This window comes from Diorhabda sublineata, chromosome 7 (assembly GCF_026230105.1).
Source record: "Diorhabda sublineata isolate icDioSubl1.1 chromosome 7, icDioSubl1.1, whole genome shotgun sequence".
NCBI lineage: Eukaryota > Metazoa > Arthropoda > Insecta > Coleoptera > Chrysomelidae > Diorhabda > Diorhabda sublineata.
This window is the reverse complement of record NC_079480.1, coordinates 22,526,649-22,548,556: the sequence shown is the minus strand read 5'-3', so window position 1 is coordinate 22,548,556 and position 21,908 is coordinate 22,526,649. Positions and strand designations below refer to the sequence as shown.

At 30.9% G+C, this 21,908-nt stretch overlaps 3 protein-coding genes across 3 annotated transcripts; 2 read left to right on the top strand and 1 right to left on the bottom strand.

Moving 5' to 3' along the window:
* The first annotated feature begins 3,404 nt into the window (after positions 1 to 3,404).
* LOC130446910 (uncharacterized) lies at positions 3,405 to 11,436 on the top strand. Its single transcript, XM_056783430.1, has 14 exons — positions 3,405 to 3,538; positions 4,619 to 4,878; positions 5,376 to 5,508; positions 5,565 to 5,735; positions 6,088 to 6,256; positions 6,310 to 6,566; positions 6,847 to 6,888; positions 7,494 to 7,692; positions 9,583 to 9,841; positions 9,899 to 10,031; positions 10,236 to 10,406; positions 10,463 to 10,631; positions 10,684 to 10,931; positions 11,096 to 11,436. Exons 1-14 carry the CDS (start codon positions 3,427 to 3,429, stop codon positions 11,311 to 11,313), a joined length of 2,541 nt encoding a protein of 846 aa, XP_056639408.1. The 5' UTR covers positions 3,405 to 3,426; the 3' UTR covers positions 11,314 to 11,436.
* Positions 11,437 to 12,360: 924 nt separating this feature from the next.
* Positions 12,361 to 14,918, bottom strand: LOC130446909 (DCN1-like protein 2). Its single transcript, XM_056783429.1, has 3 exons — positions 14,775 to 14,918; positions 13,817 to 14,410; positions 12,361 to 13,303 (listed from the first exon to the last, which is right to left on the bottom strand). Exons 1-3 carry the CDS (start codon positions 14,775 to 14,777, stop codon positions 13,115 to 13,117), a joined length of 786 nt encoding a protein of 261 aa, XP_056639407.1. The 5' UTR covers positions 14,778 to 14,918; the 3' UTR covers positions 12,361 to 13,114.
* Positions 14,919 to 15,139: 221 nt separating this feature from the next.
* Positions 15,140 to 21,705, top strand: LOC130446908 (probable glutamate--tRNA ligase, mitochondrial). Its single transcript, XM_056783428.1, has 8 exons — positions 15,140 to 15,357; positions 15,412 to 15,646; positions 15,702 to 15,897; positions 15,952 to 16,166; positions 16,701 to 16,932; positions 17,063 to 17,223; positions 17,277 to 17,586; positions 17,682 to 21,705. Exons 1-8 carry the CDS (start codon positions 15,252 to 15,254, stop codon positions 17,772 to 17,774), a joined length of 1,548 nt encoding a protein of 515 aa, XP_056639406.1. The 5' UTR covers positions 15,140 to 15,251; the 3' UTR covers positions 17,775 to 21,705.
* The last annotated feature ends 203 nt before the right edge of the window (positions 21,706 to 21,908 follow it).

Sequence of the window (21,908 nt, the reverse complement as noted above, 5' to 3'; positions counted from 1 at the left end):
ATTTTTGACCACAGCTCTCTCGACAGAGGACAACGACATCTCGCAGGACAGGGCAACTTCATGGTATCAAGACAGTGGAGCCAGTCAACAACTCATCGAGAATGGTTTGTACAGCTTGTTGAGCTGGACGAGCCAATCCCAATTGTGATCGGAGATTCAACTAGGCTAGATGGCGTTGCAGTCGGGACCATTGAAATTGAGGCTTTTGATGGTCAAAAGTGGTATCCAGTGGTACTTGAAGATGTGATCTATGTACCAAATCTCAACTTTAATCTTTTCTCAGTCAGTCAGATGTTAGACAAGGGACATGTACAGAAGGCAGATGAAAACGAGTCGACATTCCATTGTGAGAAAAGCAACGAGGTTGTGGCAGTAGCAAGGCGCAAAGGTAATTTATACAAAATGATGCTCAGAAGAGAAGGACAGGAAGAAGAGGCAAGTTTGATGGTTCAGTCGATCAAAGTATGGCATGAAAGACTCGCCCATCAAAACGTGAAGTATGTGAGGGACATACTGAAAAGGAAAGGGATCAAGTATGTTGATGACTGGAATAATTATGTGTGCACAGGGTGCGCATATGGCAAGCAACATCGATCCGCACATCCGAACAATCCCAAGACAGCCCAGCAGCCGTTAGATCTTGTTCATGTCGACACTGGAGAGATGAACATCCCATCCCTGGGAGGAGCAAAGTATTGGCTCATGTTGAAGGACGACTTCACTCACTACCGAAGCTGTTATTTCATGAAGACGAAAAGTGAGGCCCCTGAGAAGATTGCAAGATACCTGAGACTTGTAGAAAATCAACTAGGGAGGAGAGTGAAGAGCCTGAGATCGGACAATGGCACGGAACTGAAGAATGCAAAAACGAAAGAACTCATGGACAAGTTGGGAATCTTTCACACCTTTACGAATGTACACACGCCAGAGCAAAATGGAAGAGTTGAAAGAGATATGAGAACTATTGTCGAAGCAGCCAGGGCAGCGATACATGAAGATGGATTGAACGAGAAACTATAGGCAGAGGCAATGAACCACGTGATCTTCACGATCAACCAGACAGGAACCAGCAACTTACCAGGAAAGAGTTCAGCAGAATTGTGGTTTGGAAGGAAAATGAAGATTGAGAAACTGCGACCTTTTGGCTGTGAATGTTATGTGCTGACCCAAGCACAAAAGAGAGGCAAAATAAATAGAAAATCAGAAAAGGGAATTCTGGTTGGCTATGACATTGATTCGCCCTGTTACAGGATTTACATGAAAGAGAAAAGAGAGGTCATTACTTCAGACAATGTAATCTTCGACAAGGAGAGGATAGGACAGAGGCAAGGCACTGAAGTTGAGACATCGGCAACAGAGGGTACACTTGAGAAGAAAGAAGAAAGCAGCAGTGAGTCAGACGAAGAAGGAGACAACTGGACGACTGGAGAAAGTGCTGAAGAGGAAAGTGAAAACGAAAGTGGGGCACAACTGCCAGAAGAAGAGCCAGGAAGGAGAAGTTTGCGAGATCGTCGAACTTTGCAACCAACCACCGAGACTGAAAGACTATGTACTTAATAACAGACATGGAGGAATGAGCGCAAAAGTAGCCATGATTGGTGAAGCTGAAGACATTCCGGTGAGTCAGGCACTTAAAGATGAAAAGTGGAGAAAAGCAATGCAGGAGCAGTACGACTCGCTAATGGAAATGAAAACTTGGGAACTGGTGGACTGCCCTGAAGGAGTGAAACCTATCACATGTCGGTGGGTACTTCGAGAGAAAGCAGATGGAAGATACAAGGCCAGACTCGTAGCCAGAGGATTTGAACAGAAGGAAGGAGTGGACTACAAGGAAACATTCAGCCTAGTAGCCCGCCATGCATCGATTCGACTATTACTAAGTCACGCAGCGTCAGAGAAAATGAAGTTGGTATCGTTCGATGTGAAAACGGCATTCTTGTATGGAAATCTGGAACAAGTCATCTACATGAATCAGCCTGAAGGATTCGACGATGGATCAGGTAAAGTTTGCAGGTTGGATAAAAGTCTTTACGGACTCAAGCAAGCCCCAAAGATGTGGAACGAGAGAGTCAATACACACTTTGTAAAGAAAGTTGGCCTGATCAACGCAGATGACGACCCGTGTATTTACTACACTAAGGACAACAGCATTATGCTCTCACTCTTCGTGGATGATGGACTGATAATTGGGAAAGATGAAAAGAGAATATACAGACTTTTGAAGGAGATAAGCAAGGAGTTTCAGATCACTTACAGTGAGAAAATTCAGGACAAGTTGACGTACTTGGGCATGGAAATCAAGGTCGACAAAGATGGAATCTTCGTGAATCAGCCTCGGTACACGGAGGAAAGTCGACAAGTGGAGTATTGGTGATGAGAGGAGGACCAGTAGTCTGTTACTCACAGAAGCAGTGTTTGGTAGCGACTTCAACCGCAGAAGCCGAGTACCGAGCCGCAGTGTCTGTGATTGGAGATGTGTGCTGGATCAAGAGACTCGCACTGGAACTTGGTATCCTGGAAAGTGATCAGCCGATCACTCTGAAAATCGACAACATGTCAGCGATTCACATGTTACAGAATGCACACGAAGGAAAGACAACCAGAGACAAGAGACACATTGAGATACCACGAAAACACATTCAGCAACACGTCGGTAACACTGTGACACTGCAACACGTCGAGAGCAGCAAACAGATTGCAGATATTTTTACAAAAGCACTCAACAGAAAAGGAGGAGTGTTGAGAATTGATCAATTGACAGCTGACCCGAACCCAACCCAACCTTGGCCCTATCCAACTTCACACTATACTTTTGTTTTATATAGAGTCAAAGTTGGTAATTATGTATTCTAATGTATTCTGATTTTATTAAAAATTAGTAAGAGATAAGCACTTTTTGACAGTTTCATGTAATAGTGACACAAGCGAAAAGAAAGGCGAAAGAAAAACGTGCTCTGAAATTGTTATTCCGTTATTATTATTTATTTGAACGCACTTTGAAATCCTGTTCAATAAATCGAACATTGATCAAGATTGGACTCAATTTATTTGCAACTACAAACCCAAAACCCACTGTAAATTAACAACAGTTGATCAAGATGTGTCGATCGATAACCGAATTTGCTTCTTACGTCACTTGCACAAAAGTACAAAACTACATTCTTAATGATCGAAAATTTGAATTATTAAAAAATAGATTTAATATATAATTTAAAAAAACATTTCTACTACTCTGTATAATTGATGTAAAAATAATAGTCAACTGTGAAGTACAAATTCAAGCAGTTTTTTATTAGATTCATAAACATTTCGAGGAAACCAAAATACATGATGTCTCCCTCCAAATATATTTAACAACGCGCATGTCCTCGATTACAGTGGATACAATTCCTTGAGGTCATTTTAGTTGTATACTGACCAGACAAGATGGTGGATGGTTATAAAATCTTTTTATTTGTGATATTTTCTTGCGTCTGTCTATCTCAAGCGGACCCCAGAGTCGTTTGTTATTTAGACGGAAAGGGTTTTACAAGACAAGGTAAATAACAATTTAAATCATAAATCTTAATGTTTAATAATCCAAATTAATAAATTCACACATAATAGATCGAGAAATATACGAGAGATTTTAATAAAATTATAGTTAAAACTGATATATTTTCATACAGATTATTAGTACATAAACTTTTTGAATATATACATTTTATTTATGACAATAAAGTAAACAAAACTCTCCTAACGACAATATATTTATGTAACTTTGTTTTTTTATATAATTAAAAGAGGTCGATAGGTTAATAATGGATAATCTTTTGACCTCAAATGATAACTTTAATCAGAAAATAATTTTTACTTTCTATCAGTTTTTAACCTAAAAATTCACTGCTTTTAGAACTTTCTATAGCAATAGCAATCAAAATAAGATTAATAACTTGTAAAAACAATCGATTTATTCGAATCTTCATCAAAGGGGTGGGATAATTTATCTATAAAGGTTTGTAATAATGTTAAATTAAAATCATACGAGGTATTTGAAAATTGTACTACATGGAAACTGGAAAAACCCGCGGAAAATTGTAATTTTGTCTATAACGTGGAAGGGGATGGAAATTTTAATACAATTTATATGAACAAACTTGTAGAACGTGAAAGTCTGCACAAAAAAGTCTAATGAACTACGAGGATAGTCACAGAAATACCCGGTCTATAATTTAAGCTCAAAAATCGAAAAAAAAAAAATTTTTGAATCGATTTTTAATGAACAAAAAACAACAAAAAACATAATTGATTGATATTTGAATAAATTATTAAAAATATATAATAAAGAAGAAAATTTTTGTCAAAATTAAACTTCGATGATTCAAAATCGAGTCAGGGTCAATGCACAAAGGATTTCATCAAGGTAAGCAAGTGGATTATGTTGAACTTGATTTAAATTGTAACTAATTTTACTTTATTACCATAAATGATCTCATTTATTTAAAAAAAAAGTTGTTAACATTGTCAATTGCTCTGATTAATCAATACTTTGTTTGCTTCAATGATTTTTCAAATCACAAAATTTAAATCAGTATCAAATCCTGAAGATTTGGCGTTTGATTTTTTATAAATTTTCCAGGTCAAGGTAAATTCGATATCGCTTTTCTTGACCCGGTTTTCCAATTCTGTACTCACTTAATATACGGTTATGTGGGCGTTGACCCTGTGACGTATAAAGTTAAAGTCTTAAACGAACAATTGGATATAAATCAGCACAATTTGAAGACTGTAGCTGAGCTAAAAAGGAGATTCCCCGGTCTGAGAGTTTTCCTTTCAGTCGGAGGCGACAGAGATATAACTGGTGAAGGCAATGAAAAAAATCTTGTTTATACCACTTTGGTAAGTGTTTTTTCGTTGTAAATATACTACAACTTATAAAGTGATTCTTCCCGAATTGATTGATGGTTAAATGAAATCTGTAGGATGAACGGTTGCGGACTTATAAAATAAATTAAATGACCGCGTAATTTTTTATGAATAAAAGTTGAGTTTGAACTCAAACAGATCTAATTAATTGAAATATTGAGCTCATTCATAACGTGATATTCTTATAAAGAAGGTATCTAAAAAAAAATAATCAAAACGTTTTAAAAATAAAAATAACAGCGAAGTGTATGTTGAAAAATAAATGAGGGAAAAAATAAGCGTTAATTTTGGCGCTTCGTATCTCGGCAAAAACTATTTCCGGAAATCCGTTATATGGACAAATTATATAGTAATTCTTGCTGTATCGATAGAAAATACATTTGAAAAGATAGGATTCCAAATTTCGAAGATATAATCAAAATTATCATTTGATCTAAAAATTATTTTAAAAAGGAAGAAATCTTTTGTAGTTGGAAACTGTAGATCGCCGATTAACTTTCATTAATTCCGCTAAAGATCTGATTAAAAATTATGGATTCGACGGTATAGATTTAGCCTGGGAACTACCGAGAACTAAACCAAAGAAAATATTCAGTAGCATCAGTAAGTTTCAATATGTTGTTTCATTAAAGTTATTACAAACTATTTTTTTTTAATAGAAAAATTTTTTATTGGTATCAAACACACATTCGTTGGCCCTTCTGTAGTCGACGAAAAAGCCGAAGAACACAAAGAACAATTCACAGCTTTTATTAGAGAATTCAAAAATGCCTTAAGACACGACGGTCTATGGTTGACATTATCCGTCCTTCCTAACGTCAATAGTACAGGTGAGAATGTTCCCATTTAATAAAAAAACTTTCATCAAACTTGTGATGGACGATATTTTTCTTACGGGATTTTATCTATATTATTTGATACAACGTGAAAAATCACTGTTATTTTTATGTTCACACCATTTCTATGCACTTAGTGCGCTCTCACGCAAAAGTATTCACAGTTGTGAATCATAACCTTAAATTTTTTATATAAAAATTTATTTGTATATATGAAGGTTTTTTATAAATTTTTTATACATATTTCACAAATAATCTTAATAAAACTAGATTTAAGTTGATAAAACAAATTTTATCATGTCAAAAACATCGTGGATATAATAATAAGTAATTTGGCGATTTTTAGTATATTTCGACGTACGTCAACTAGCGCCTCATTTAGATTTCGTAACTTTACAAAATTTCGATTTTTACACACCCGAACGCAACCCCTACGAAGCAGACTACACCTCGCCCCTATACAAAATCTTCGATAGAAAAGATGACGAAAATGGCGATTACCAAGTAACATATTGGTAAGCCCATATAAATATGATCGTGATGACATTTCATTTAAATAATTTTCAAGGATGACGAATGGTATGCCGGCTAATAAAATCAACTATGGTATACGAACTTTCGGTCGCTCTTGGGTATTAAATTCTGATACCACCGGCGTACCACCTGTAAGCATCGACGAAGGTCCAGGCGAAGCTGGTATCTACACCCAAGAACCCGGTCTTCTCAGTTATAACGAAGTTTGTACTAAAATCGCGAATGCCGCCGAAATTCAAGCTGGTTATCTCGGAAAACTTAGAAAAGTCAATGATCCAACCAAAAAGAAAGGTAGGATTTTAATATTTACATTTATTTAACCAATTTGATTGGTGATTTTGATATCTGGTCGGTATCCACGTGTGAGAGTGTTAGATAAACATTTCAGGGCTCTAGTTTTTTCTTTCGTAAAGGAAAATTGATGAAAAAGTCTTTTATTTGATTTTTTGGTGTTGTCACATTTAATTTGTCGAATTTTGTTGAACTCCTCGTATTTTGGTTCATATTTTATTAAAGACGTTCCAACACAAAGGTTTGTTCACTCCTTACAGTTTTACGTTTTCTTTTACAGAAATAGAATATTGGAATACGACCGATGTAACAAAACGTTTTGGTAGGTAATTTTGGCACTTGAATTTTGTGTTATAAAAAATAGTTTGAATTTTTATAAAAAAACGATAAACTAATTCAAAATATCGCAAAAATATGTAAAAAACTACTTACGTGATGTATAAACGAAATAACTAAACTCCACTTCCTCATTTTTATATGTGAATTACATTTACAAACACTTTTTCATAAATGAAACACATTTGCACATTAAAACTCTCATTAAAAAAATGTCTTTTTGGAAAACTTATCATTTAAGTGCTTCATGCCTACTGGGGCTTTTTGTTTGGTACAAATATTTTCAAAATAAGAAATAAGATACGAAAGTAGACATTTTGTTAAAAATGACTTTTGACAAATGACAATATGATGGGCGATGCTATAATTGATTTCACTGCTATTTCGAATATTATTTTCACGTATATTTATGTATGTAATTCTATGATCCGATTATATTCTCATATGGTCATGGAACAATTGTGAAAGAATCGCGTAGTATCCTAGTGAATTACCGAATATACTTAATTAATATCTAACGCAATGTTATCATTTTTTGTTAGAAACAGCTTTAATTTTCATATAAATGTTATTATTTTCTAATTTGTATAGGTACCTACGCTTATCGTGAACCCAAAAATGACGTTAAAGGTATTTGGGTATCTTTTGAAGATCCCGATACCGTTGGTCAAATCAGCGCGTATTCGAGAGCCAAAGGAATCGGTGGGGTTGCTGTCATCGATCTTACCTTAGATGATTTCCGTGGTCTATGTAGCGGTGATAAATATCCGTTATTAAGAGCAGCTCGATCTAGACTGTGATTTATATCAGTGATTTGGGACAGTTGACATTTCAAATATTTTATTTTTTGTGTTCCAAGTTGATTATTTTTTAATAAATAAACAAATTATAAATATAATGTTTTTATTTTACCAAAAATTATTACCTAAAAATATAGTGATGGATAATGCACACGTTACATAAAGTACAAAAAAATATATGAATAATAAGAATCAAAATGAAATTATTGATACAGTTTGAACTTGGAGCGGTGTTGCCGGAATTAAAGAATGTTCTTTAATATCAAGTTTTATCTCATAAATTTTTTTTACCAGATTCGAAGAATTTCGAGACAAAAAACAAATTTTATGAATTTTTTATTTGATATTTTGAGAATTTTTTCCAATTGTGTTGTCACGAAAACAAAAAAAAATAGGTTTTAACCAAAAATATATCTCATATAGCGATTCTGACGTGATATTGCCTTTTTGTTATGAAAATTCCCAACGAGATAATATCACCACATATAAGATGGTCACATTTTTCTCACCAATATAAAAATAATATAAATACTTTTATTTGAGCTAATTTGGCAACATCGCCATTATAATTCGTTGGAAAATAAATTATGACCATTGCTGTAAACAATATGGCGTCGGATTCAGGATTTACGATTAACAAAAAACATCAGTATATAATATTAATAAGTATATTTAAATGAGTTTTTTCAACAAATATTGATAACAAAATCTTCAATAACCAGACGACGACCTTACTATCTCAATGTCATGGTTAATAAGATCACCTTAAATCGAACATCTGTGATTGGTGAATACATTCATTGGTCAACGGAAATTTAGAAGTAAATATAAAGATTGTGGGTCGATGTTGTTTAGTACCATCTAAGAGCTGTGTAAAGATGGACGTTCACGTTTTTTCAGTGTTGCTTCTATGTTTATCCGCATTTGCTTCAGCGGAAAAAATCGTTGTGTGCAATTATGAGTCGAAATCACATTTAAGAGAAGGTAATATTAAAAAAAGTATATTATAAATAAATTTTATGTTTATTTTTGTTGGATAACATCACTGATTAATTAGCATTTAACTTATTAATAAGGCTACCTTGGATTTACATGTTTTTTCTTATAAATTTATTTTTATTAAACTATTGAATCTCAATAAATTCAAAAAATTTTAGTTGACTATAAACTTTCCATTTATGCATATTAGATCAACTTCAATATTCCAAGAATTGAGTTTGATAAGACGTTTATCTCATTATTATTTGTCCTATTGTACATAAATTGAGGAAAAAAATTAGTATTTTTGTGCAGATGAATTTAATACTTATAGAAATTTAATAGTCCATTTCTTTTTATTACGCTTCAAGGTAATTCTAATGACTAATAAATGACCTTAGTCATAGTCACAGCGTTCAATAATAAACAATTTTATTATTGAATAAGTACTGTAAATAGTTCATAATGGGATAAACTGTTTTCAAATTTATTCAATTTGGAAATTAGATATGAATCAAATAAACAATAAAAATATTTGTAAACACGTATATAAGAAAATTATAAATTTACCATTAAATTCTATGACGATCAAACGTTGAAAACTGAGTTCGAAGCATTTTTCAAATATATTTTGGACACATTTTCATGTAATATTAGATAAAGCGAAATTATATAACACTAAATAAACATTAAACGTACATGTTTTTTCTTCTTTTTTAAATATAATGTTTTCTGTTAATAAGCACCATAGAGTTAATTTGTTATTGTTTTTTCTATGGCTCAAATAAAAATTAAATAAAACAATAACAACTTTGTTTTTATAATATTTTGAAAATGACCAGTTATTTTAATGTTAAAATATTTATGACCTTTTACCTGATTGATATTTCTTGGAATTTAGGGCAAGGTAAATTCGATATCGCTAATTTAGATGAAGCTTTACGATTTTGTACGCATTTATTGTATGGTTACGCAGCCATCGATGAAAGCACTTATCATTTAGTACCCATGAACGAACAATTCGACGTTATAAAAGAAAATTACAGACACGTTACAGATTTGAAAAAAAGATTCCCTAAATTGAAAGTTTTACTTTCCGTTGGAGGTAATGAGGATATCTCCGGTTCCGGTGAAGAGAAAAACGAGAAATATAGAACAATCGTAAGTATTCGATTATATATAGATATGATAGATTCATAGCGTATCTATGATCTTTAGTTGGAATCAACAACTCATCGTTTGAGTTTCGTCAATTCTGCGTACACTTTAATAAAAGCATATAATTTCGATGGACTCGATTTAGCTTGGGAATTCCCAGAAACTAAACCCAGGAAAATAAAAACAGGAATTAGTAAGTTTTTCTAAGATCATAGAATTATAATATCAACAAAACGTACCTATACATTGACAAGTGTCAAATTTCGATTATTTGCTAACTTCACGAAGTTTGTTATATTACGTGTGTAAATACAAGTCCGTGTTAGAAATTTTTCAAGTATTTATTTAAAAATTATTATAATACGTAAAATGGAAGTGATATATTTTTAACTTATAGAAAAAGTGTGGAGCAGTATTAAATCAGTTTTTACCGGGGATTCGGTAATAGATGAAAACGCCGAACAACACAAAGAACAATTTACGGCTTTAGTTAAAGAACTTAAAAATGCATTAAGGGCAGATAATTATCAACTTTCTTTGACGGTTTTACCTAACGTAAATAGTACAGGTAGTAAAAAAACTGTTTTGATTTATTTTTTTTTTTTGAAAATAACTTTATTTTAGTGTATTACGACCCAAAAAATCTTGCGCCATATCTTGATTTTATAATATTACACGCTTTTGATTTTTATACGCCCTTACGTAACGACAAACTGGCAGATTTTCCTTCCCCTTTATACGAATTGATAGATAGACGTAACGATGAAAACGTTGACGCGTGGGTGCGATATTGGTAAGTTTTTTTTTCTATTTACATCAACGATCATATATTCAATAATATTTAGGATATCTCACGGAGCCCCCGCCCATAAAATCGTATTAGGTATAGCCACTTACGGACGAAGTTGGCATTTATCAGGCGAAGCTAAAGTCGACGAAATCCCCATCACCGATTTAGAAGGACCAGGTGACGCAGGACCTCTTACCAAAGAAGCAGGATTACTGAGTTACCCCGAAATATGTAATAAAGTCACTACAAGGATTACCACCCCTGGCGGATTGACTAAAATCCCCGACGCAACTAAACGCAGGGGTAAGAACTATAATAAAAAAATACATTTCTTTACCTTTCAGTTAAAATCAGTTCAACAGTGTTAATATCTGTTTTTATTTACTGGTAGAAAAACATGACTCACTCTCACATTAACATTTTTATTGTTGGATTAAATTCGAATTGTTCGTTTTATGTTCTGTTAGGTGTCTATGCTTATCGGTATCCGGATAAGGACGACAAAGGGGGAATTTGGATAGCGTACGAGGATCCGGAAACTGCGGCTATTAAAGCCCAATATGCTAAAGCTAAAGGTCTAGGAGGTATTGCTGTTGATGATCTAACACTCGACGATTTTAATGGAATTTGCGGTATAGGAAATGTTAAATTCTCCATTTTGAAAGCTGCGGTGGCTGCTTTCTAATTATATAAAGAAAGTTTAATAGTAATAGAAAAAATCCTAGTCACATATATTTTGTGAAATAGCGTTACTGTTACTCAATTTAATAATTTGTATTTGAGAAAATAATAAAATAAATTATTTGAAGTTTTACCTTTTTTACCCTGTTTTACCTTCCCTTAATTATTACTGGGGTGTAGAACACGTTTAAATTGAAAAGTTTGAAGAGCTGAAAGTTCTATACACCATAAAAATGAACGATATTGATGGAAATATGGGTTTTACACTATAAAAATGTAGAAAGTTAATCAAATAACACGTTTACACCATAAAAATTGATAATAATACTTCCAAATGTGGGTTTTGTACTACGAAAATGTAAGATCTACATTAAATTACACGTTTTACACCATAAAAATTAACGATAATAGTCCAAATTTGGGTATAACACTACGAAAATGTAAGATGTACATCGAATTACACATTTCACGCCATAAAAATGCACGGTATCAATTGATACATGGGATTTATACCAAATGTCAAATTACACGTTTTACACTATAAAAATGCACGGTATTGAGATGTGGGTTTTACATTATAAAAATGTAATGCGAAGATCGAACTACACATTTTCCACTATAAAATCGTAAGATTTAGATGGAATTACTTGTTTTTCAGTATAAAAATCCACCACATAAATCGAAAAACATGCAAGTGAATAATAAACGGTTTTGCTTCCTCTTCTTCTAGAAATTAAAAAGACCTCAGCTGCCAGGGTTGTTCAGCCAGTTTTTAAGACTCGTTATCTATGATTCAACGTATACAAAAGATATATAACAGTGCTTTGCACCGTTGCCACTTTGTCGACAGAAAAGATAAAATGATTATTTATTTAGTCATTAACAAGGTGATAACGATAAGTTATAGGCTGAACTGGAGACCCATATATAAACCTGGTAGTCATTAGTTTTATTACTAAAAAATGACAAGAAAAATCGATCTATAATACGAGGGCTACTCGTAGAGATTCGTTGAACCTGAATAAGAGGAAAGGGCGAAATAAAAACACAATTTTTCAATAAACAATTAATTATTTATCGTTAAATAGCTAGATTCAAATTAATTAGTCCATTGAAAAATTACAAAAAGATTCCCAAATTTGTATTTTTCGGTGAGCAAGTTTTTTATGCGTAGAGAAAATCCGCCATCTTGAAATAATGGTTAAATAGTTTTTACATGATAACAATGAAACTAACCATCGCACAAAAAATTGTTCAATTGTTTTTTGTAGGAAATTTAATTCTCTACAAATTTGCTCTCTTGACTTTTTTTCGTAAAATTGAATATAACAAAGTTACAGAGACTAGGAATTAACTCCTTCACTTTTTACAGTTTTTTATTAATAACTTTGTTATTTTCAATTTTACAAAAAAATTTTTTTGTGCGGTGGATAATTTCATTATTTCGCAAAAACGATTCAAGATGGTGGATTTACTCGTAACCATAAAAACGTGACTCTTTGAACTAGCTGACTTTGATAAATTTAAGGTCTTCGTAACTCTTCAACGGACTAAACAAAAACCACCCGAATATATACGAGAGAAAGTAACATTTTTGGGGTTTTCCATTTCCATTTGATTTTTTTGTTAAAAAACTGGCATATATACACGTGTATTTTGAAAAAAATTACTTTAATCATAATCTTACAAAAACAAACGACGATATAATCAACTTCCCTCCCTTGTAAGATTAGTGCTACCTCATTTTTGTTGATAATTTTAACGCAATTTGAGTCAATGTTTTTAATAAAAATCAAATAAATATGTTACTCAAGTTGGCTCGTACTGTGCGGTTGATTTTCCTTTGTTCGCGTCGATGCCCATTCGACGAAATCGTCAATGAGCACAGGCCAAGCACCTTCCTCGTCGTAATTGCTCATATCGTCCGCGATTTGTTGGGCGAAATCTAACAAAAGGTTCCAGGTATCTTTAGGTATAGACCGTTTATGATTTTCCTAAAATTAGTACACAACTCAACGAGAATCGACAAAATTTCTCATCGAAAATGCAAAAAATTTCTCCCTACCACACATAAATCGATAAAAACAAAAATATATAGTCGGTTCACACCGTATGACACAACTTAAAACATTTCCTAATCTATATTAACACAAAAATAACAAAGAAGATTTCAAATAGTTTTATCAACACTATAAGCTTCAATACGAATTAAATCATAACAAGTTTCAAGACATCTTCTAACCTAACATAACCTCCATGAAAGAAACAAATCAAATATTGAAATTTAAAATTGTTTCTTGGTAAATAGGGAGAAATATAGTCCATTCATATGTATAGTTTGATATATATCTTAGATAACTAATAGTCCGTTCATACAAATAGTAATGGTAAGTTCTAGGTTATCTTTTAATCAAAAGTTAATGAATTTCATGTAAATGTATGAAAGAGCTTAAATGAATTGAATAACGAAAATTTGAAATATGCGGTGTAAATTTAAAGTGTCTCACCTGCAAAAACGTGCACCACAAATTCAAAAACTTGAATTTCCCTTTCAAAACAATATTCCAGTAAGCAATGGCCATATCAAGATCCAATCCTTTCTGTCCGGGATTTTTGGCATAATTGAAGGTAAAATGATAGAAGTCTTTAAACTTATAATTATCCCTTAATTCACTTTCTAATGTAGGCAGACGCGCCTTCAATTTATCAATATTATCACAACCTAATTCCGTCATTCCGTTTATAAATTCCTCCCTAGTAAACTCGCATTGAGTAGCGGCTTTGAATTTCCAAGCGATAATCAGAACGAGCTTCGATTCAGGCGGTAAACTTAAATCGTCTAAAAATTTCATTATACCATCGACTGTAATTTTATCTGGTTCGTTCGGGTCCTTGTATCTACTATATAAAGATTCTAGTTTCTTTTTGTCTACGCTCCTAGGTTCTTTGTAATACGCATCAGGATTCTGGAAGTAATTATCACTAGCTAGATCTAGCTTCCAATCATTCTGAGTAAGGCAATATATGGCTGTGTTCTCACCAGTTTGTGTAAAAGATATAAATTTCTTAACCTTTTCTCGCTGTGATGATTTCAGTTTGTGCTAAAATCATAAAGCACCTCAATTTTACGACTATTAACACATTTACACACACCAAATGACAAATCCAAATATATTTTACAAGTACGTATAAATAAACCCTTAAATTCGTATATATATATATATATATATATATATATATATATATATATATATATATATATATATATATGTACTACAAAACATCTTACTTTCGATATTTGCAAAAAAGTATATGTATTTTCAATATAATAAATGATTTATCGTAAATTTAAACCCTGATAGTAGCATTATTAATTTCATTTTCTTCAAAGTAAGGTTACAGTTTGACAGCTCTTTAATAATTTAAATCGGTTTTAAAACTATATAGTAAAACATTTCTACATACCATCGTGATAAATGATTTAACACTATTTCATTAACAACAAGAAACCATTTGATGAAGATTTTTTTTATTTTTGCAGAATTACGAAAAATAACCTTAAAGTTTCCATGAACAATTCTGCCACAACACACATCACTAACTAACAAGAATTAAATCTATTCTCAAAATGTCAAAAATTAAATTATGTCTACTTGTAATTCGTACGGGAAGTTAAATAATTAAATTTAATATGTTAGATCAAATTTCTCAAAAGTATTTTATTATCTATCTATCTCAATTTTAAAATAATTGAATATATATAAATAATGACGTTAATATTTACTAATAATATTTTGATTTGTTTTAATAAAATTATTTACTCGGCTTACGGAATTTTAAGCATTACTTAAAATTTTAGGGTTAGTAAATGCTTTAATTATTATTATTTAAACTTAAATTTGTGAATAAAACAATTTGAATTATGGATAATTAAAAAACAATATGTTATTTTTAACGAAATATGTTTCAAAATCGGTACTGTATATTTGTATACGAAGGTATAAAACAGAAACTGCAGTTAGAGTACGATTTGCCCCTAGCCCTACCGGTAAGTATTATTCATTTATTTATTATTTACTTGAATATTTAATGTGTTCACAAGGTTATTTACATCTGGGTGGTCTTAGAACGGCTCTTTATAATTATTTTTTCGCAAAAAAACACAATGGTACATTTATATTGAGAATCGAAGACACTGATCAAACTAGATTAGTTCCTGGAGCAGTGGAACAGTTACAAGAAGATTTACAATGGTCGGGAATTATAATTAACGAAGGACCTACACAGGGTGGTACTTACGGGCCGTATTTACAATCTGAACGATTGGATATTTATAGGTACTTTATATTTTATTTTCCACATTTTCGTTATTTGTTTTTGGTGTCTATTTAGGAAACAATTGAAGGTACTATTAGATAACGGATCCGCTTATCACTGTTTTTGCACTGATAAACGGTTGCAACTTTTGAAAAAAGAATCATTAAGGAATCAAGAGATTCCGAAATATGACAACAAATGTCGTCACTTGAGCAAAGAAAATGTTCAAGCCAATCTTGAGAGTGGAAAACCCTCTTGTATTAGATTCAAAGTTGGTAAACGACATTCCTTGTGATGCTATATCATAATATAGAATAAATTCTAGATCACCGATCAAGAAGAAAGTTTTGATGATTTAATTTATGGCAGAATTGCTTATAACATTTCATTAAATGAAGGCGATCCTGTAATCGTTAAATCTGACGGGTTTCCTACTTACCATTTCGCTAATGTTGTTGATGATCATTTTATGAATATTTCTCACGTTCTTAGAGGCGTCGAATGGCAAATATCCACCACTAAACACATTTTACTTTATAGGTAAGTTTATACTATTATAAAAAAATATGATACGCCACTGGTCAAATAAAGTTTGTAATGTATTGTTTACGTTTGTGGTTATGATAAAAGTTAGGTTAAGTCATTGATTTATTTCTTTATCTTTATCAATGGGTAGTATTGAAAAAAAAAAAGAAATACCATAGAAATCGCGCTTTACACCTGTCAGTTCGAATTAGTAAGATTTGTGTTTTTAAAGTACGGGTAATTATATGAATTCAGGTTGGTAATTCTGTAGATTTTTGATTGATTTATGACAATGAAATTTGTTTTAAAAATTGTAAATAAAGGGTATCAATTTTGGTATTATATATTGTTTATTGTTGAAATTTATATATTCTTCATTTTATTCTCAATGTGGTAACGTTTTAGTGGCTTATAAATGTGTTCTAGTAATTATTCCTACAGTGTTACGTTTTATTTTTACAAAGTGTGTACTGGATTTTCGAAATTTTCATATTTTTTAGTTTAGTGATTAAAACATTTGAAATAGATACAAAAATTTTGGAATTTTAGAGCGTTTAATTGGAAACCTCCACTTTTTGGTCATCTACCGTTGCTAATGAATTCAGATGGGACGAAATTGAGTAAAAGACAGGGTGATATTAAAATAAATCATTTTAGAGAAACTGGAATTTTTCCACAGGCTTTAATAAACTTTATTGTTCATTCTGGTGGAGGTTTCACAAAAGATTTAGAAAGAAATGTTAAGCCAAAGTGTTACAGCATGGAAGAATTAACTCAACAGGTATTTATGTATTTCAGGAGATAATAATTTTGTTTATTGTTCAATTAATAGTTTTTTTACAATTACTATTAAAAAATTTCAAGTTTGATTATTTAAAGTCAACAATTGGTTGCATTTTGTGCAATTTCAGTTTGATATCACTAAAATAAATTCACATTCTGGTAAAGTTATGGAAGAGAGATTAATTCAATTCAACAAGTTAGAATTGCATAAAAAAATAAACGATTCGAATGAATTAGAAAAATTAGTCACAGAAGTTAAAGAATTGTTGAAAGTTGCATTTCCGAAAAGGTATAAACTCAAATGTTAGTAGCCATTTTTAGAATTTATTTAGGGTATTTTAGGGTAGAAAATAACTCGATTCAACTGAACGACGATCAAATTAGGGACGTTTTGCGTTGGTCCGCAACGAGAATTAGCAAATTATCTGATTTGGTATCAAAAAAATTTAAATTTGTTTGGTTCGTACCGACACATTCTACCGTGATTAACGACGAAATTGAAACTTTGGCTCTAGTAAAATCTCGTTTAGAGAAAAAATTAGACGATGATATGAGTGACGTTAATGTTTTGTTGAAAGAATTTTGTCAGGATCATGGTATTAAGTATAGAGAGTTTATGCACTTGTTGAGATACGTTTTGAGCGGAATTGAGGTAAATCTTCGTTTTTACTTTACAATTTGTTATATAAACATCACCCTGTAATATATGTAACGAGACGAAATGCGTCAAATTTTTAACGTTTTCAGGAAGGGCCGAGTATAGCAGAAATGATGTCAATTTTGGGTAAAGAAAATACAATAAAAAGATTAGAAATGTATATAAATAAAACCAAAGTTTGACATAAATATATATTTTTGTAAAGTATATATGTTTTATTTATCATTTGAAATGGGAAAAGTTTAAAAAAAAATTAAATAACATCGATTCATTCATTTCGTTATGTCTAAAATCTGCTTTCTTTCACTCGAAATTACGAAAAATTCAAAATTGGTTACTTTTTTTACACCCGCAGTATACCTTTTAATCACAATACACTACTGGAGTGTTGACGTCACGCGACGCCATTGTTAGAGCAGGTTAAAGATCACATTTCAAACAAAGTTTTAAGTGCATTGATGATCGTATATATGTTTAGTGATTTATGATTTTTTCGTATTTTCTTCGATAAATTTTGCAAAAAAATACACATTAAATACTTTTCAAATAACATAAAAGAACACACACAAACTTTGGAAAGTGAACCTCGTTTAATTGGAATCTTATATTATAATAATCATAACGTTATATCCCCTTAAGAGTATTTTTGCGTGGACAATATATCGTCCTTGTATAATAAATAATATGGAAAAGAAAAAATTAAAATTGTCCGACAAATAAAAACTAATAAACAGAATTATTTAACCAAATATTTTAAAAGTGCGAACTGTCAAATGCTTGAAATGACATTATAGGTTTGTTCTAACAATAAATCCCGAGTCGTGGGACACTAAATTTTGATGATTCCAAATAGACAACTTAATTTTGCATTAAAACAGATTATTAATTTATAAATAATTAGTAAAACACATTGGACCTTATAATTGTGAATAAAAATAAAAAATTTTTCAACGGTCCAAGAATAGTTCAATGATTATTAATATAACGTTGCCAGATTCATTCATATATAATTAAATTTACGGAATTAAAGTGAAAGAAAGCGACTGGTGTTTTATACAATAATAAATAACGAAATATGTTTGGTCACTATGAAATCAGGAATAAATATTTTTAAAATTAGTAAATAAAAATAATTGTTTATAATGGCAATCGTTATGATAATTTATTTTTATTTATTATTAGAATTATTACTTCTTTTATATAGATAGTTGGAAATCATTAAAATATCGTTAAATTTTGTTTTTCTATAAGTAAACATTAAATTTCGTTAAATAAAATTAAATAATATATATGTAATAAAACAAAAGAAATGTTAAATAATATAATGGCAACACTGTTTAATACACTATGAACGTTGTTTTGAAATGTTCTGAAGGCATTTCAGTGATTGTCAATAGTTATTATCATTAAAACGAAAGCCATTAAATTTTTCGAATTTATTATTCTTCGATAATTATTTTCACACATATTAAAATGCGAAATGTACAATATTTTGTTTCGTTGGTTCCAACACTTATACTTAATTTTTAAGCGTTTTTTCGGTCTTCTTAACTAAAAAAAACTACATAGACTCTCATTATATTCAGCTATATATTAAGCTGGATAAATTAGATGTAATCGATAAGAAGAAATTTGTATTTGGAACTATTTCCTTATTTTAGAGTATTGGAAGATTTTAATTCTATATTTAAACTTATAAAAAAATGGTGATGTTTTATAAGAATGGTATTGAGTTATTATTATTGAAAATAAGTGATTTGAATATTTGTGCATCCAGTGTTTGTGCCGTTAATAATCTCAGTTATGCATTAAACGGGAATATGAGGTAATTATTTTAAATAATAAGAATCTATATAGATTTATTTTTATATCGATAATTTTCTTTTTATTCTAATTGCAAGCTATGGAATATGTATAACGGGGTGGTTTTTTTATCAATTCCAACACAAATCGTGTTAAAAAAAATGATATTTAGTACTATAAACTTTTAAATTTGATTAGTAAGTACGTCCTAAAAATCCAGTTGATACGAGAGAGGATTATCCAAGTCGTACTAGTTTAAAATAGATAAAAATTTATATAATAGGTACAATATAGTATGTTAATCACAGTTTTAAGGGTTTGTGGAATGAACTCTACAAACTTTTGAAGACTTGTAAAATTTCGAAATTAAACAAAATACTTAATCTACGAGGTAAATATAAATCAAAGTATAAAAATTTTATAATCAACAACAACAAAACGATAAAGTTATTTCGATATATATTTGAGGAGTTAATATCCTACTAAAATCTATCTTAAGAACTATGTAACTAATCATTAAAATCTAATTGGAATTTTCGAGAAAGTCATTCTTTGTACTACGATCGTTCGGATACTTTTCAAAATTCATTGATAGGGTTACAAAATAATTTAACTTTCTATTTGAGTCGATTAAAAAAAAATTAGGGCATTATATAATTATGATATCTAGTACAATTTTCGTCATTTTTAGACCGATTCTTAAACACAACTTTTTGTTCTAATCACATAAACACGTTTAGGAAATAACGGAATTTAAAAAAAAATAAAGAAAATCCTACCAAAATCAGTTAAAACATCCTTATAGAGTGTATTTATGTTCATCGCTATAGAAGCCAATTTCAGCGCCATCTAGTGACACGTGATATTCGCCAATAGCAAACTTCAACGTTTGTAAAGGTTGATGTGATAAGGCGGAACTCTTATACTTACACCGTTGCCATATGTACAGTTTTTCATGAATTTTAACGAATTTTGTTATTTTTAACTCAAATTTGTATTTTTTTTGCATTTCAGTACAGATTGCTAATAAATTGGCCCATTTAATGTCCAATTTCAGTGTAATTACATATTTAGAATTATTTAAGAGATAGGTAAAATTGGTTCTTGTGGTAATTGGTCCCTTTTACCAAAAAAAAAACAAAAAAAAAATGAAATTAGTTTTATATCTTAGCGACTAGATTAACTTTCTCGAAAATGTTTTTTCTCGGATATGCTTCTCAAAAATTAATATTATGAAAAGACAATAAGACATTCATTCTATTATTTACGAGATTGTCCGCGCCGAATAAATTCAAAGCGATTTTTTTTTCTCTCAAATAGTTTACGTGAAAGTATGAGTTGCGACGCGAAAAATCGACTGAATCGATTATTTATGACATAAAATATAAGTAAAAGAACAATAATCATATTATTGAAAAAAAAGAGGAAGATTGATGGTTATGCAATATTGTATTCCACGTATTGGTTGAGAAAAAAAATTATCTAAACAAAATATAAAAACAATCAAAGCAGATAATAATACCAGTTCAATTAAGAAAAAAATGTCTAATTTTGCTTAAGGATACGTAAAAATTATATAAACGTAATTTTTGTTATTGATTCGACCCTGTATATAAATCAGTTTTTCAAAATACATCCAGTCCTATAGTTTTGTTCGCTGATAACGGTAATACTTATCAGAACGTACGGTATATCTCAAATTTTGGAAACATTTCCTTTTTATTAACGTCAACGAACTACAGAACGTCCTGTATATGGTCATTCTAATTTATACCAGTCGAGCAACTGCATTTAATTCAATAAAATCGCGTTTCATCTTCCGATGAGTCATCGTTATTCAACTCACTTTTTCTATCACGTGAGTATCCGATCATAGAGAAATCATAGATGCAATCAATCACCCGAACAACCGTCCGCGTCAACGAGAGAGATAGAAAATTAGTTAACATACACAATAAGATTTCTTCGTCTCTCACCGGAAGTTGAACGGACATTCCCACTTGCACTACGCGCAAACCATTGTATCTCTATGATCCGAGCACATTAGAAATCGATAATCGGTGTTGCCAAACTGTGCGGGAAGTAGTGGTATTAAATACTTTTATTATTGAATAACTATCGAAATTAAAATAATTATCCTGTATACGAGAAAATATTAGGAGCGCACTGATATTACGAATCATAAAAATATCGATTTTTTTTCTGTTTAGAGTATTTTATTGACTAACGACAATTATTAATCGACATTTTTTTAATTCAATTCAATTAATAATAGATCTACCATATATTGCTAAAGGGATAAGGTAATTGCTTTTCTAATTTAGAATATAGGTTCTAACGTGTTAATACCGTAGCGGTTACGTTTTCAGATTTATTTCCCACCTCTATACTAGTAGCAATTTTGCAGGTTTCTGTAATATAATTGGTTAATTGACCTATTTGGTTCGTACTTGAATATGAAGATGGCGTTACTGATAGACATTAAATTCTATTATGAACAATAGATATTTGAG